At 41.7% G+C, this 15,429-nt stretch overlaps 1 protein-coding gene and 1 long non-coding RNA gene across 3 annotated transcripts; one reads left to right on the plus strand and one right to left on the minus strand.

Moving 5' to 3' along the window:
• The first annotated feature begins 376 nt into the window (after positions 1-376).
• LOC143421320 (uncharacterized) lies at positions 377-1,109 on the plus strand. Its single transcript, XR_013100940.1, has 3 exons — positions 377-524; positions 599-743; positions 826-1,109. It is a non-coding gene; the product is annotated as an uncharacterized LOC143421320 (long non-coding RNA).
• Positions 1,110-11,045: 9,936 nt separating this feature from the next.
• si:dkey-90l8.3 (LIM domain transcription factor LMO4-B) lies at positions 11,046-14,830 on the minus strand. 2 transcript variants are annotated; one of them, XM_076890554.1, is made up of 5 exons: positions 14,437-14,830; positions 13,556-13,845; positions 13,359-13,455; positions 12,931-13,089; positions 11,046-12,237 (listed from the first exon to the last, which is right to left on the minus strand). In XM_076890554.1, the coding sequence occupies exons 2-5, from the start codon at positions 13,768-13,770 to the stop codon at positions 12,229-12,231; spliced, it is 480 nt and encodes a 159-aa protein (XP_076746669.1). In that variant the 5' UTR covers positions 13,771-13,845; positions 14,437-14,830; the 3' UTR covers positions 11,046-12,228. The 2 variants fall into 2 exon arrangements, with proteins under 2 accessions (XP_076746669.1, XP_004558650.1); XM_004558593.6 differs by having other exon boundaries at positions 13,556-13,793; positions 14,437-14,827.
• Positions 14,831-15,429: the final 599 nt, after the last annotated feature.

A 15,429-nucleotide genomic window follows, 5' to 3' on the forward strand; every position in this document is an offset into this window, starting at 1 on the left:
TTATTTGTCTAACCACATGTATCCTTGACCTTTACAGTAGATTACATTCCACTGCTATCATCTTCTTCTGAGAAAACACCAGTACTAGCTCTGATTTGCAACCCTGTTACCATACATATACAAATATATCTTAAAATGCTATATAATATTAGAATTATAAAAAATGTTTGTGGTCCTGAGTATTTATTAGTAACATGTATGTCATAATCTAAAGTAACAGTAATATATCCATTCAGCCATGTTAACGTGTGCAACCACATCAGTCTAATTTTACCCGGTTACCATATCACTTTAATGAAAAAAGCATAAACCTTTTTCTTAGCTCATAAAGGTTTAATATATTGCCTTTGTATTTGTCATGGTCCGTGGTCCTGTGTCTGTGGAATGCGTGATGCTCGGGTAGCCACACCCCCGGGCTGGGCCATCACCAGCACACCTGCTCTCCATCCCGGTGATTACACGGAGATCCACTTAATCCGGCGCTGACGGATGCTCCACGCCAGTCCGTAGTCATCCCCACAGTGGTAACCAGACTTCCACGAAAAGTGTGCATTCTCTCCTGCTTGGAACTTTGTTTAACCTGCCTACTTCTGTCCAGGTTTCTACTCGGCGTCTGCTACCTGCCTGTCCTCCGGCTCGACTGGATCTCGCGGTGCTCACCTGGCCCACTCGCCATTCCACGGACTTCCTGCCCCCACGGACTGCCACACTTCCCTCCCGAGCTCCCACGGTTCCGTTCTATCGTAAGGCCCTACTCTAACTCAGTCCTGATATGTTCTCCCCGCTTCCTGGCTCCCTAGTAATCATCTCCCCTTTCTATTGCAGCCCCCCGCCGTCCCGATCCCGGCTTCCTCGTGTCATTGTTTCCCCGGATTTTTAGTTTCTGTTTTGCTCTCTACTTTCCCCGGGTCGCCTTTCGTTGTTTTATTAAAGTGTCTTTTTGTTAGCTCGGAGTCTGCGCCTGGATCCTTTCGTGCCCGCGCACCACGGCGCATGACAGTATTGGCTTGAATTATTATATGAGTAGATTTAAAAATAAATACTGGAATACAAAAACATATGACTACTGAAAAGCAGAACAGGTTCATTTTAAAGTTGCTGAAGTGAATGTAATGAAATGATGTAATCTTTCCATGGGTACTATGTGTACAATTTTAAGGTGAAAACTGAATGCAATCCACGTTAGAATAAGGTTGTAACCAGCGAAGTGCCGTGAGTACTGTCAGACACACTGTACATTTCCTCCAGTAAAACACTCACTTTCACTTTTGTTGTCAATCATGAGAAGTTCAGCCACTCACACCAGTGAAAGCTCAACTCAGATCCACAGACAGGGCATTTTTCTGTCTCCTACAGCTCCACCATATTAACTTCCTTCATGATAAAAATAGTCCGACATAAAGGCAATGATATATGATCTCAGTCATTCACCTAAATTGGACAAATGAGGCCCACAGGTCTGAGCTGTTAAAAGCCCCCACCCATCTCTTCCATGATAGGACCAATGTGTGTGTGGAGGATGGAGGTGTATTTTTATGTATAAGGATCTATTTGTGTTATGGCACTATGTGTGTGTGGATGAATATAAACACACGATGACTCTGTTCCATGACCCTCCATAGCATTTGTTGGAGCGTCTTTTTAAAAACAGATGTGTGTTTGTTCACCTCATGCTCTGCATGAAAGAGCGAGACAGTGAGAAGGAGCGTTGTTGCATCTGCTTCTCATTAAAGGGCGCTAATGAACGTGTGTTCCTCCTGGTGGAGTGGGGGAGTTGATGAGGGCCAGCCCTTTCTCAGCTCTCCCGTTTGTCTCAAGACAAACAGGGGAGCTCGATCCCCAGACATTCATCTGACAGCATCTTGCCGGTTCCTTCTTTAATGATGAGGGTGATGCCCAGTGGCAGGCACAACTGTGACTGTACCTGGAAATAAAAATAAGTCATGTTACACAGAGTACCTGAGATAGTACAGTGTTTATATTTATATGTAAGAGCTTTTGAATAACACAAATTCACCAGTTTCCTAAAGTCATTTGGTGCCTTTTTAAATATTATTGTTATTTTTCTTTTAGTTCATGTACTTGTGTACACGTAAATGTGCAAGGATCAACTGCAAAAAATCAAGTTTTGCAGGTGTTGCTTTAGAAAAGTAATGTATTTTGCATTTTAAAAAATTAACAAGTACTGCATTATGGTAAATATTTTCTCTGTGAAGAAAGTAATAAATTACATGCTTTGTTGCATTACACCAGCGAAAATATGGCGTGAGACATGCCATTACATAACTAACAGTTGACAATACACTACAAACCCTGGGCTCCTCATTTTTTCACTAGTGTTGCATTTGGATAGGGTCAGTGATGATACCTGGACCCTACAGAGGTTGCACAGGTAGTCCTTCCAAAGACCTTACAGAGAAACTCAATCATATGACCCCCTAAGAGGAAGCACTTTGGCGACAGTGGGAAGGAAAAACTCCCTTTTATCAGGAAGAAACCTCCAGCAGAACCAGGCTCAGGGAGGGGCGGGGCCATCTGCTGTGATTGGTTGGGGGTGAGGGGAGGGAGACAAGACAAATCCAATACAGCATCATCTTTGCTTTGGGCCGTCAGCTACTAAGAGAAAGATCTTAGAGATGAGTGTCCTCGTTAGGGATTTGTGTTGGTGTGTGGGGCTGTAGCCTCAGGTTTATGTTGTTAGATGGTGATTATGAGACCATGTATTTTAGCTATTTTACAGAGTAACATGAAAGGAATGTAACAAGTAGTATAGCAAATTACTTTTTCCTGGGAATAATTAAGTAATGTACTGCATTGCTTTTAAGAAAACTGTAATGTGTAATAGTTAAAAACCTCAACAAACATACATAAATGTTTGACCCCAAGCATGCAATTAATTTGCATGAATGCAATTTCTTTATTGCTGCTTAGCAAAGGCAGTTATTCTCAAAACGGTGCAAAAGAGAATCCAATGACAATCGATAAGAGAGTCGATAAGCAATATTGATAATTGCTAAATTCTTATCAGTTCCCATCCCACATGAGGAGCCTGCTGTATCATTTTTTCACTTTGTTTTTGGGCTTTCTTTGAATTCAGCTCTCTGTAGGTTGATCATTTTCATTTCCATTAAACACTGCAGTATCCTTTCATTCCTAACACATTACGCAGTTTGTATCCAACATGATTTATCTCCCACTGAGATCTGATGGGTTTTTCGAGTGTGTTCCTTTCATTTTTTTGAGCATTAACACACCAGTCCAAACAGCACTTCACAGATAATGTGGTTGCTCTCTTGATTCTACTCTAACACAGGTATAGGTAAACATGGAGGCTAAGGAGCTACCAGCCTGACTACTCATCACCGCTTTTGTTACTTACTGAAAACTGGCCAATCAAAATCAATTAAATTGTATCAAAGTGAGCACAATCCTTCTTCTTTCATCTTTGTTCTCTCATAAAGTTTCATGTCTGTCTGAATCTAGCCTTTAAAATTGCCGACATCTTGTAGCAGCAATTGGCAGTTATCAGTGGAAGCAGGATTAACTTGGCTTCACTGTGTGTCTCATTAACAATGGCTCGAGCTTTTCACGTTCAGCCCACCAGCTTTTTCTGCGTGTTTTCACAGACGCATTGACGTGAACTTGATGTGAGACTAGCGTGAAAGACAATCTGCTGCTGGCTCTGATTTCACTGCTCTGAGATCAGATACAAGCTCTGCTTTGCATGCAATCACATCTGACTTTAACAAGGAGCTTCTCGGATTTTTCCTTCTCCACAACTCTTCACTATCAACTAACAGTAAATATTTTGATGATAACTAGACAAGTCACAATATTTTACAATTCTTCAGCCAATTGGTCCAAAATTGCAGAAAGATGTCCAGAAGGGTCCATGAGGGCGTCGGCTTATATCAGAATCAGAAAGACTTTATTTATCCCCAAGAATAAAAGACAGGCAGCCCAAAATGTTGTGTTTTAATCCAGTTTGTCTTGTTAAATAGTGGAGGATTTCTTTTTCTCTTTACTTACCTTCCTGTGAAGCCGCTGGTCTTGATATGTCTGATTTACTTGTGCCAGCATTAATGCATACATTACTTGCTACTTTAAAAAAAATAATGCTTTGTGTTACTTAATACTTCTGGGATAAGTAGTTTATTAGATTACTCAAGGCATTATTTATGTGTTACTCTATGACTTGGACTGAGATGCTGTTTAACATTTGGTTCAGGCCCCGGTGCCAAACACATCCCTTTGAGAAGACACACAGGAGCTTTCTTTTAAATGCATGGTAAATTTACAGCTCCTTATATCGTGTTTTTCTTCTCTCTCTGAGCACTCAAAGGGCCTCATTCCCAAATTCATACAAGCATTTTTCTACTACTAGGTGCTTTTTATTTCACATCTCCAATGATTGAGAAACAACTTGGGGTTCGGAATCTTGAGACGGGTGCAGCCAAGGATCAAACCACCAACCTTCTGGTTGAGATGGGCAGCTCTACCTCCTGAGCTAAAGCCCGCCACTAATGTCTGTTTAAATATAAACACAAGACAGCAAAGTTAAAGAAGATATGAAGGTTAGAGTCTGCAGTCCAGACTGCTAATCACTTGTTCTGCTGAAGATCAGGCTCTGGCTTCTCTCCTCACGGTGTCATACACTCAGCTTCTACATCACTCCAGGTAACACTGTCATGCTACCAATGGTTGTATCTGTACTGGAGTGAGATTTTCCTTTAAAGATAACAATGAAAGAAAGATGAAAGCGTTTGAAAACTCATTTTATATGCAGAGAATTTGCTTTTTATTTCTCCTGAAGAGTAATGGGGAGTTAAAATAATTTCTTCTTTTTTTATATTTCAATTGTTCACAGATAATAATGGTGGTTCGTTCCACTGGAACCAAATACTGTATGATGGGAAATAGACTGCATTTATTTCTGTAGTCTTACATATGAGTGAGGGTGCCTTAAAATTCATTATACAGAATAAGAACAGACATTCAAACAGTGATATATAACACTGTACATGTGCTCTGCAGACCAGAAAAGTCCAATGGTTCTGCGTCATATCACACAGTGAAGAAATGACTTTGTTTATTAAGCACTTTTAGAGAAATGTTACAATGTGTCACACAAGTAGGAGCAATAAACCAAAATGAAAAAGTGATAAAACTGTAATGAACAGGTTATAAATCACAGAGAACAGTAATAAAACAAACACATTATAAAGTGATACTCTGAGCGATTATAGCAATCAATCAAGCACAAAAACAAAGCAGAGGCACGTTTAAACCTGATTTTGCACTAAGATGTTTTGGCAACTTCTTGGAGGCCGCTTGTCTGTTTAAGTGAGTTCAGTCTGCTTGAGTTCATTATTTATTTGTTAACTTTACAGCAATCCTTAGAATATCAGGAAAACTGCTCAGTATTATTGCTGTAAAGTCAAACAGCAGATAAAGTAAATGTACCATTATTATATGTGCAGCCTGTGTACTGATGTTGTGTTTTTATCTATCAGCAGAACACTGGGGGAGAGGTGAAGTAAGCTGGTGCTTCAACCACTTTGCAAACACCCTTCTCCTCCTGCCCTGCAGCTGTCTGTGAGTCTCTGCGGTGAGAAGGCCTCCCTCAGGTTTCTCCCACAGCCTGCTAAGGTGGGTATTGATACAACACCCCTGTGAGCTCCCCTAGCACAGGCACTGCTGGCAAAATTCACATCTTGCATAATCACTCAGTGAAGTTGGCATCTTTTTAATATGTTGGTGTTGAGCTAATCCTGTCAAACTAGTCTGGTAAGCTAAACCTCTTAATCATCATGATCAGAGTTTTCTACAGTCATTGTTCTGGATTCACAACCACAGAGAGCCACAGTTCCTTCGGTTCTTTCAAGGCTTTGATTAGTACTTCAGTACTTAACGCAGACACAGAAATTCATTCGTCATGAGGAGGAGCAGCAAAAAACAGTGACTGACCATCATAGTGAGCGATGGCTATCCAGGATAAATGCACTGATCAGTGTGCTGCCCTGACATTAGCGTCAGCTCAGATGTTTGACATACTTTGAGTTTTTTCTCACTCAGTTTGTCTCTCTGTTGGCTTTAAAAGAGGCCCCACTCTGAATCACCACACTGCCACTCAGGGACACCAGCGCACTTTAAATTACTCTAAGCCAGACTTCTTTAATGTCTGCTTGGTTAGTTAGCTGCATTGATATGCTGTATGACACACTGTTAGTTAGTGCTAAGTAACAGACAAATAAAATGTTACATTTTCACTCACTAAAATTTGAACACAAATTTCTAGAAAGCCGATATTATTTGTTTATTAAAAATCCTCCAAAAAGGCAGAAACACCAGTCCAGTCACTTGGATTAACACAGGTGAAGGATTCCCAGAAGCATTCTTTAGGGCTGGAAAATGAAGTAGAAAAATAAGGAGGAGAGAACTGAGAAAGCCCAGGTACAAGCTTACAGGCAGATTGAAGTATCTGCAGCTTCTCCCTGTTGCAGGCATTCAATGCTTTTTTCCACTTTCAGTGTCTTTGTAGAACAATGTAGCTGGGACACCAGAGGTTGAAAGGCGGGTTACATTTGTTGACTCCATCACATTTATCTGTCTTTGTGAGTCTAGCTCTGAAAACACCATTCCTCAACCGTGTCCAACGGTGACAGCTATGGGTAATGACAGTCAAACGCTTGCTTGCTCTTCATTTACTCCGAGCTGGTAGTGTAACAGTTCGCTCAGAACTCTTAAGTGCTTGTTAATTTAATATGCAAATAAGGCTCTTGTCAATCTGAATGCATTTTAATGAAACGGCTTCTGCTTCCATGGGCGGCGGCTGCTACTGGTTGCAGTGGAGGATGTAAAATGGCCAGGGGCAGGTTGAGCAGAGAGTACAGGGGAGGTATAACTGAAGGATAGTAGAAAGACACCGAGCTAGCTGGTGTTTTAGGGGCAGAGCCCAGACGACACATTGATGGCCACATGACACTTGACATGCATTGACGGCTGGCTGCAACACTTGCAGACGATGCAGACGTCACCTCGGCACTGGACCTCTGCGATCTGTGTTATCCAGAGCTTCAAAACAGAATCCCGGGTTTTGAAAGGCGCAAACTCTTCATCAAGCAGCATCGGCACAATCACGATGAAATGCATGCCACCCTCTAAACACATCTGTCTGTTTAGGACAGAACTTAGCTCAACCTTTGCCTACATATGGTTGGTGCAGTGTGCTGAAATTGAGGTGAGCGTGTTATTGGGAAGGTGGTGGGGGTGGATTACAGGCGGTGTTAAGTCAAGCAGGAACCCTCAATGTTGCTAATTTATTTACAGATTTAATTAGATGGATAGAGCCCTCACAGATATAAGAAAGAGAGGAGAGATGTTGCCAGCGTTACAGCACTTTAATTATGGTAGCAGGCTCCTGATCCCTGCGCTCTGCTGTCTAGGGAGCCAGTTAATTAAAATCCTCATTATTTTACTTTTAATTAGTTCCCCCCTCTTTTGTTTCCTTTCACCATATGGCCGTGTTCCGTGGTCAAATTAAGGTAATTGAGCTAATTAAGCCAATCACTTTAATTATTCAAAGCGTTCCGATTGGCCAGGAGAACTTTTCTCCCTCTCCCCTTCCTGACATTCCTGAATGAGGCTCGGAGTTGTAAAGTCCCTCTCTGTCATTACGCCCCTCTACTCCCCTGCTGTAGGCAGTGAGTTATGACTGGAACATGCCTCGCTTCCTACATGTTTCAGCTCTGTCTCGTGTTTTGCTCTAGTACAATGGCAAGGTTTGCAGCACTGGAGCCCTTAGTGAGTTCAGAATCAGAATCAGAATCAGAATACTTTATTCTGATTCTGATTCTGATTTATTCTTTATTCAGAAATCACATTCAGCACACTATGGTTATGATAAATTAGGTGTGTGTTGGAAAATGTTGTAGCTGGCTCTAAACAGTCGTGTAGCTCTTCGGGATTTGGAAGCTACCATAAATAGCTTTGGCAGGCCGGCGAGCTTTCAGTTGGATTGCGAGCAAAGCTAAATGCCGTAGAGATCTTTAAGCACACCAACATTCAACGTTTTACATGCTTGGGTTCTGACAACAGTGAAACCAGATGGCGTTTTTACAGCAAACATACCTGTGTTGAGCTCAGTGCCTCAGGGTGGACAAGACCTGTCTATCAGCATTCACCAAGCACACTCCGCACACACTGAAGCTCACTTGAATCATTCATATTGAGGATCTGATTTCCAACTCGTCATGTACTTGGTCTGAATCCCTTGCTGTATTTTAAAATACGAGGCTCCCTGTTGCCATCATTTTTAACAAGCATAGGAGGCTGATGGAATTTATATTCTGAAATAGGCTGTTAATCATGACAGTGGAGGTCAGTTTTATTGCAAATGTATTAAATCCAGCCTTTAATAAGTGGTTAATGTTGTGAAAGGGTTTATTTTTTATCCAAACGAAGTGTAATTAAGTAGCTTAACACTAGCCGTCCCCAACCCCCATGCCACGGACCCATCCCGGTCCCGAGTCGTTTGGTACCAGGCCGCGAGAGTTGAGGCTCAGGTGTGAATTTACGTTTTTCAAGGTTTTTATCGTTATTTTTTTAATCGTTTTAATCGTTCACTCGGTTTTCCTGGGTCTTTTCCGTGTGTTATGAATAAATCTTCTTTTTTTGGTACCAGTACTGGTTTTATTTTGTTGACCTTAAAGGCCGGTCCGTGAAAATATTGTCGGAACAAATATTGTACTAAAGGACACCTGAAAACAAAAATGACAATCTCATTAAACCAGAATAAGTAAACTACTCAGCAGAAAAGTAAACCCGAGATTTCTGTTAGCAAGTAATAATCACGTGTAAAGGAACTGAAGGAACTGCGTTGCTGTTTGTTAACCTATCAGGCTCCTGTTCTGCACGACCAGCTCACAGTTTGCATTTTCACGGACCGGCCTTTAAGGTGTGACAGACACTTGCTTTTCAGATAAACATTAAAATGTTCCTTTGGGATGGGCTAACCTTGAACTATTCCTTAGTTATGCTGCTGTAGACGGGGGCTTGCTGGGGAATTTCCCATGATGCACTGAGCGCTTCTTCACTTGTTTTTACAATATAAATAAAATTGAATCAAAATAAATAGTAAATATTTCAGAACAAATGAAATATTTCCTGTTAACAGGAAGTGAACCAGGCTTTTTTTCTAGTGTTTGTTCATAGGTGATTGCTGGAGAGTTGTCTTGCTAATATTTCTAAGGATTTACCTTTCACTATGAAGCACCTTGTGATAACTGTTAACCCTACGGGGTGCTGCTGTAGCCTCTCATATTTTTACGGTAATGCAGAGGCATTCGCTGTGCATCCATAATCTTATGTTAGAGCGGTATAATACCACTTAATACACAGAAAAATCACATTTTCATACAAGTAAAATATGAAAAAGGTTAGTCACAAAATGACACAAACTGCTGATACTGCACTGTGATAAGAAAAGCAGCACTGTCACTTATAGTACCAGTTTAAAATGTAAAAATTTCACTTTAATTTGATTTAAATCAGTTTTTTATTTTTCATACATCAATTCACAACAACAGTCGCCTGAATGAGCAAGTACTTGGCAACAGTGGGAAGAAAAACTCCCTTTTAACAGGAAGAAATCTCGATTAGAACCAGGCTGAAAATATTTTCTGACCTACTCGAGTAAAATCTAACAAGGAAGATGCAGTTGGTGTTCTTAGTTTTAGTCTTAGGTTAAGGGATACTGCAGGTTCGAAGCAACGTTGCTAGGAGTGGCTGGAGAATAATGAAATTGTGTCATGTTACCAAAGCATGTCTTTAAACTGAAATGTCACAGATTCCAGTTTATAATGCATCACCTGTACATGATAGACTCTGGAAAAGAATTAGCAGCGTTGACACTTGCAGGAATGCATTGCTGCCAGTTCTGTAGTTTGGGGTGATAGTTGACACTGCAAATGTAACCGGGGATACTCAACTTAAAAGCACAAAAGTAACGAGCACTTAGATTTATTATTGAAATGTATACTCAAAGCTTTTTTTGGTTGCTTGTTTGGGGGTTGGCTCTGGTGCTCACACTCTAGGTCACATCTGGTGACACATTACAGAGTTGAAAAACAACTCCAGCATATTGTCTGGTTCCAAATACTTCACATACACAGGCACACTCGTGAGAAAGTGCTTCTGGCTGACAGACTGACAAATCAGCATCAAGGGGGGTGGCCATTTTTGATTTGTCACAGGAGTATCTGGGCAAGGAGGAGGCATCTCCTGTCCTTCTCATCATAAGCATGTAAAAATATCTTGGCATCTTCTTGTGTCTTCACACAGTGTGAGGTGGAGGAGCTCAGGCAATTACACTCATCTGCATGTGTTAATATGATTAATTAGCAGGAATAAACACTTTCCTATGACACAAGCTACACGGTGAGCCACACACCTGCAGAAGCTCTGATAAAAGACAACGCCTCATGGCAAAGTGCCTTTTCATGAGACCCGCTAATTGGCATCTGAAAACGTTCCGGCTAATTAGGAAAAGGCAGATGAGGCTTGATTAGTTTGAATGCAAAGTGTAACTTGTGGTGTGGTGGGACTCGGGAATGTGCCAAGGTTTTATTTCTTCACCATCACGATACAAAGATAATTGTAATTGTGATCATTTGCATACGTTAATGAATTTGCGTGACGCTTCTTGATCAGACGTGGAATAAATAATTGATGCGGTATCAGCACCTAGCATGACAAGTGGGACGCTTTGAAATAACTAAGCGCATTAAGGTGCGAGTTTGATGGCTGCCATGCTCCCAGGCAAGGTGTGAAAGTAGAGCAGATGCTATCTTGTGCTTCCTGCACACGGCGCACTCTGTTGCCACTATCACACCAAGATTAGCTCCAAACTACCGACAATGCGCTAAGACTTGAAACCTTTTTATATAGCATTAAAAAGGCATAGCGAGTTAGATGCAGCTCAAGGAAATGCATTTCAGAAGCATTGCAAAGTGGCAGAGAACAAAGAACAGCAACAGGAAACAAACCAGGCTGTGTGGGAGCTTTAATTGGAACATGGTAAACAGTAAATACATAAGATTTTTTCAAACGCCCTGGATGTAGAGGGAGCTACATCCCCTTTAATTAGCCTGCTTTCAGATTAAGCTTTATAAGAAGCAAGCAGCCACCGAGTCAGTCAACCTTGGGATATGCCCCGAGTTCAGCCTCCCAGGAGCTCCAGCAGCACAGATACAGGGATCATGTTTAATTGCTTCTGTAAATGGTCAGAGCTCAAGCCCCCCAATTCCATTCCTCAGGGTAATCAGGCATGTTTTCACCATACAGGGCGAAAGAGAGTGAGAGAGCCAGTAACATCCACCACGCTAGGTACCATGCCACATGTTGCCACTGTAATGCCACTAACGGGCTTAACCTCAGATCACTTTGTGACATGTTACAAGAATCGTTTTAATAGAATTTTTCTTTCAATGCCACATACCACCACCATCCCAACACAAACACCAAACACGCATCTGGTAAAGAAACAAAACTATACAGCAGAAAAATAAAGTTGCACGGGATTGTTTTACTTTGTCGATGTGCAGGGCGCAAGAGAAATCAACACGTGACAAAGCAGCGACAGGCTTTAAAAGCTTTCTGCTGCGGGTTAAAGGATTTCCAATGACTGAATATTTTCACATTTTTGTCATCCATCAATTTTATCTCCTCAGTGTCAGATCTCCAGGTGAACATGTACGTAAGAGCGAGATCAGGAGTTTAGTAATAAAAAAAATACAATTAAAAAAATAAAAACAGTGATGCTCAGGGGAAAAAATGCCACAAGGCATCAAGCAAAAGTTCAGTCATTTTACAGCAGTCCATCAAATGTTCACTCAAGCAGCTTTTGCTCTCCTCCACTTGGCATCCAGCCTTTTGTCCTTTAAGAGCCTTTTGCTAGTGCAACTCCTGAGTCTTTGCATGATGCACAGACCACTTTAACATTGACCACAACATAGACGGGACTTTGCATGTAGTACAGAGGGTCTCTCTGATATGACGAGTTGTGGGATATCTTGAGTGAGAAACTGAGAAACTGTGTCCACTCTGGGAGGGGATGAGAAGCAGGTGGGTGGTGATGGGAATCCACAACAACGGCAACAGTAGCACAAGAGAAGAAAGGAGTGAAGCTTTGGAGAGGAAGGCAAGGGCAGCGCAGGGCACGTTTGCCACTCAGCATACCTGCAAATGAACAAACAAAAGCAGTGACCACAGAGTCCTGCATCACTTATCAAGTGCTCTCTTCATCTTCAAATTAATGCATAACAATGCACAATACCTGTTATTATTACAGTTCTAAACAGCAGTGTGACAGCAGCAGCTTTGAAAAGCAAGGAGATTATAGGACTGTTTACATGTTGCATTTCAGTTCTTTACAAAAATCAGTGCACATTTTTAATGTAATGTAGCGATACCGCACTACATTAAGGAAAAATGTCATTACAAGTAACAATTCAGTCATATTTGACTGAACAAGGGTTTCTAATGTTCTTTGCAGACTAGTGACGATGTCCAAGTAACCCAAATAATACATATCAAATATGTGATTTCTGACTTGTGAAACATTTTTGTTCAGTTATTTGAAAAATGAAAGTTTTTCTTCATAACACAGTGGCTGTAGTTCAGGAGCAGTTCATCTACCAATTTGAAGTTTGGTGGTTCGATCTGACTGCATTACAGCTATTAACTTTATTGGCTGTACTGTATGAATGTAAGACTTTCTGTATTTACGTTGTAGTCAGGTTACCACATATTTTTCTTCACTTTAATAATACCATCGGCCTGCTATTACCCTGTCAAAGAGGGAGTTAACAGAAGTTTCATTCCAGCACAGTGACGTTAGCTGACAGTGAATTTACACTCCGTCTTATTCACCTTCTGGTTTGTCAGCACAGAGCTGCTCTGGAGTGCTGGCAGGTGGCTGTTGAGCAAGGCAGCGCCCGGTCTGTCGTGCTCACAGAAAATTGTACCGTTGATGTAATGGAAGCGATCGCCAGGCATTAGTCTGTTCCTGCAAGTGGCACAGCTGAAACACTGCAGAGGATCGGGGAAGAAAAAAAATCTCATGTCAAAATTGAACGATTTTCAGTTGATGCTGGATGGAAGATATTAAAAATAAAACTCTACAATGCTGAAATTCTGTTGTAAAAGCACCTAAAACATCTTAAAAGAAGTCTCAAAGCGTGATTATATGTGGGTATAATTCCCTTTTCTCCTGACACATCTCCACTTCAAATCCTAGATGCTTCTGTCGAACAAGCTGCGGGAGATGAAGCACAGTAACGTGAGAGCTGGGGATTTACCTTGAGGTGGTAAACATTTCCCTGTGCCCTCATCACCATTTCGTTGGCTGGAATTGACTGGCTGCAGGCACTGCACGCCCCGCTGTGCCCAAACAGTCTGCAAACACAAAAACAAAGATTTGGTTTTGGTAAGATCTGCATGGCCTCGGAAATCTAAAAATCAGCAGCTTCCTTTCCCTCCTTCCTCTGGCTCTCACCTGATGTAGTCGCTCCGACAAAGAATCATGCCCCCTTTGCTGTAGCAGGTGGTACCGATGTCCCCCAGCTGGGCTTGGCAACAAGAGCACTTGAGGCAGCGCGTATGCCAGTAGCGCTCCATGGAGAAGAGCAGAAAGCGGTCGGCAATCTTCCCCCCACATCCTGCACAAGACCTGGGGTCTGACGGTACACCTGGCACTTGGCTGTTCACCATGATGCTGTGGCCCTCTGAGGCTCCTGAATACACAGGATGGGTGAGACGGGTGTAACCAATCAAGGTTCACTCACCCTTTAAAGATTTCAAAAACAACATTAATGCTATTAAATATCTGGAATAGATCTTAAGAGAACGGAGTTGGTTCCAATCTGAAGCACTTTTTCACATTTATGGTTACACATGCTAAACGTTTACAAGGCTTCAGCATGACTGCAACATGCTCTAACAGGCTGACCTCAACAGAACATACGCAACATGAGAGAATTACTGTGATGTTTTTTACCCAGAATTCTTTGTGCACAGCGAGTAAAGCAGAAAAGGTCAAATATACAGTGTAGATTTGCATTCGAGAGCTGTGTAGTTTCAAAAGAAAGCTTTTTATGACAAAAATACCGGGAAAGGATTTACTCGCGTTACCGGTAGATCAAAGGTGTGTGTGCGCGCGCGCGCTGGAGGGGTGGGGAAAGTCACCAAATGTTACTTTTGGTAGAGTTCCGGTAACTGGAAACATCAAAAACTATTTCTGTTCGCGTCCTTTAGGTTTATATTATTATATCGTAGCCTAGATGCTACTTAATGACACGAGCTGCTAGCTTTGAAAGCGGAGCTGTGCTCAGAAATGCGCGCGCGGACGTAAAACAACAGGAGAAAAAGACGCGTTACCTTGCGGAGACGAAGCTTTTCCTCCTGACGAGAGAACTTTTTGAACCTGGAGAAATATTCAGCCTGCGCACGCTCAAAGCTGTGGCCCCACACTTAAGCTCGACATGCTCCAGGATCCATATCGCTCCAGAAAAGAACAAAACAGGATTAGCCACGGAACATTAAGCCCGGGACGGTAATAGTTGAGCAAACTCTCCCCGACGTCCAACTCCGCGGATAAATAACTAGACGTACGCGTGAGGACGACACATGACGCAGCTCGTGCTCCTCCGCTCTCCGTCACAGCTGTCTGTCTGTCAGCTCTCCCCTCCGTCTGACGCTTTTGACAGCGACCCTATTCATCAAATTCCGTAAGGGGGCTATTTAAATTACCAAGAGGGGACGCAGCCGACGAGAGGCACGTAGCAGCCAGTAGAAGAGCAGGAGGCGTGTCCACAGTCAAAATGATTTATGAGTTTATGGGGCCTTATTAATATGCATATTTTCATTCCTTGAGCTCCTTACAGAGCTTCACTGAGAGTGTAAACTCTATAATTATGGAAGGATATTTTACAGTGCTTTGGAATATTCAACATCGTGTGGGCATTTCTTTAAAGGCAGTGAATAGCTGAGTTTAGATATATATCTCCTACGTCACAGAAAACTGTCGTTTAAACTGCAGATTCTACACAAGAAATTATGAAAAGTTAGTTAAAACTTCATATCTAGACGATCGTGTAAATGCGTTTGCACCTCTGAATCCATATCTATATAATTATCTATATACTGTGTATTGTTATGATTTAAGAGTACCATACTACTTAAGTAATAATACACTGAAGTATTTGATTGACTATATTTTACAAGCCAGACTTTATTATGTGTCAGTTTATTGGGTTCACCAGTTCAAAGGCTTGTTAATACAAATATCTGATCAATCACATGTTAACTACTCAGTGCATTTAGGAATTAGACTATCTGCTGAAGTTTGACCCTAAACCAAGAATAGAAAGA

This window comes from Maylandia zebra, linkage group LG12 (genome assembly GCF_041146795.1).
Source record: "Maylandia zebra isolate NMK-2024a linkage group LG12, Mzebra_GT3a, whole genome shotgun sequence".
NCBI lineage: Eukaryota > Metazoa > Chordata > Actinopteri > Cichliformes > Cichlidae > Maylandia > Maylandia zebra.

What these genes read in the sequence shown, in the direction of transcription:
- si:dkey-90l8.3 (XM_076890554.1), bottom strand. Translation starts at nt 13,770, where the DNA reads ATGGTGAACAGCCAAGTGCCAGGTGTACCGTCAGACCCCAGGTCTTGT. An exon ending in TGTCGGAGCGACTACATCAG is followed by an intron (nt 13,456 to 13,555) that starts GTGAGAGCCAGA and finishes TTGTGTTTGCAG; the next exon opens with ACTGTTTGGGCACAGCGGGG. An exon ending in GAAATGTTTACCACCTCAAG is followed by an intron (nt 13,090 to 13,358) that starts GTAAATCCCCAG and finishes GATCCTCTGCAG; the next exon opens with TGTTTCAGCTGTGCCACTTG.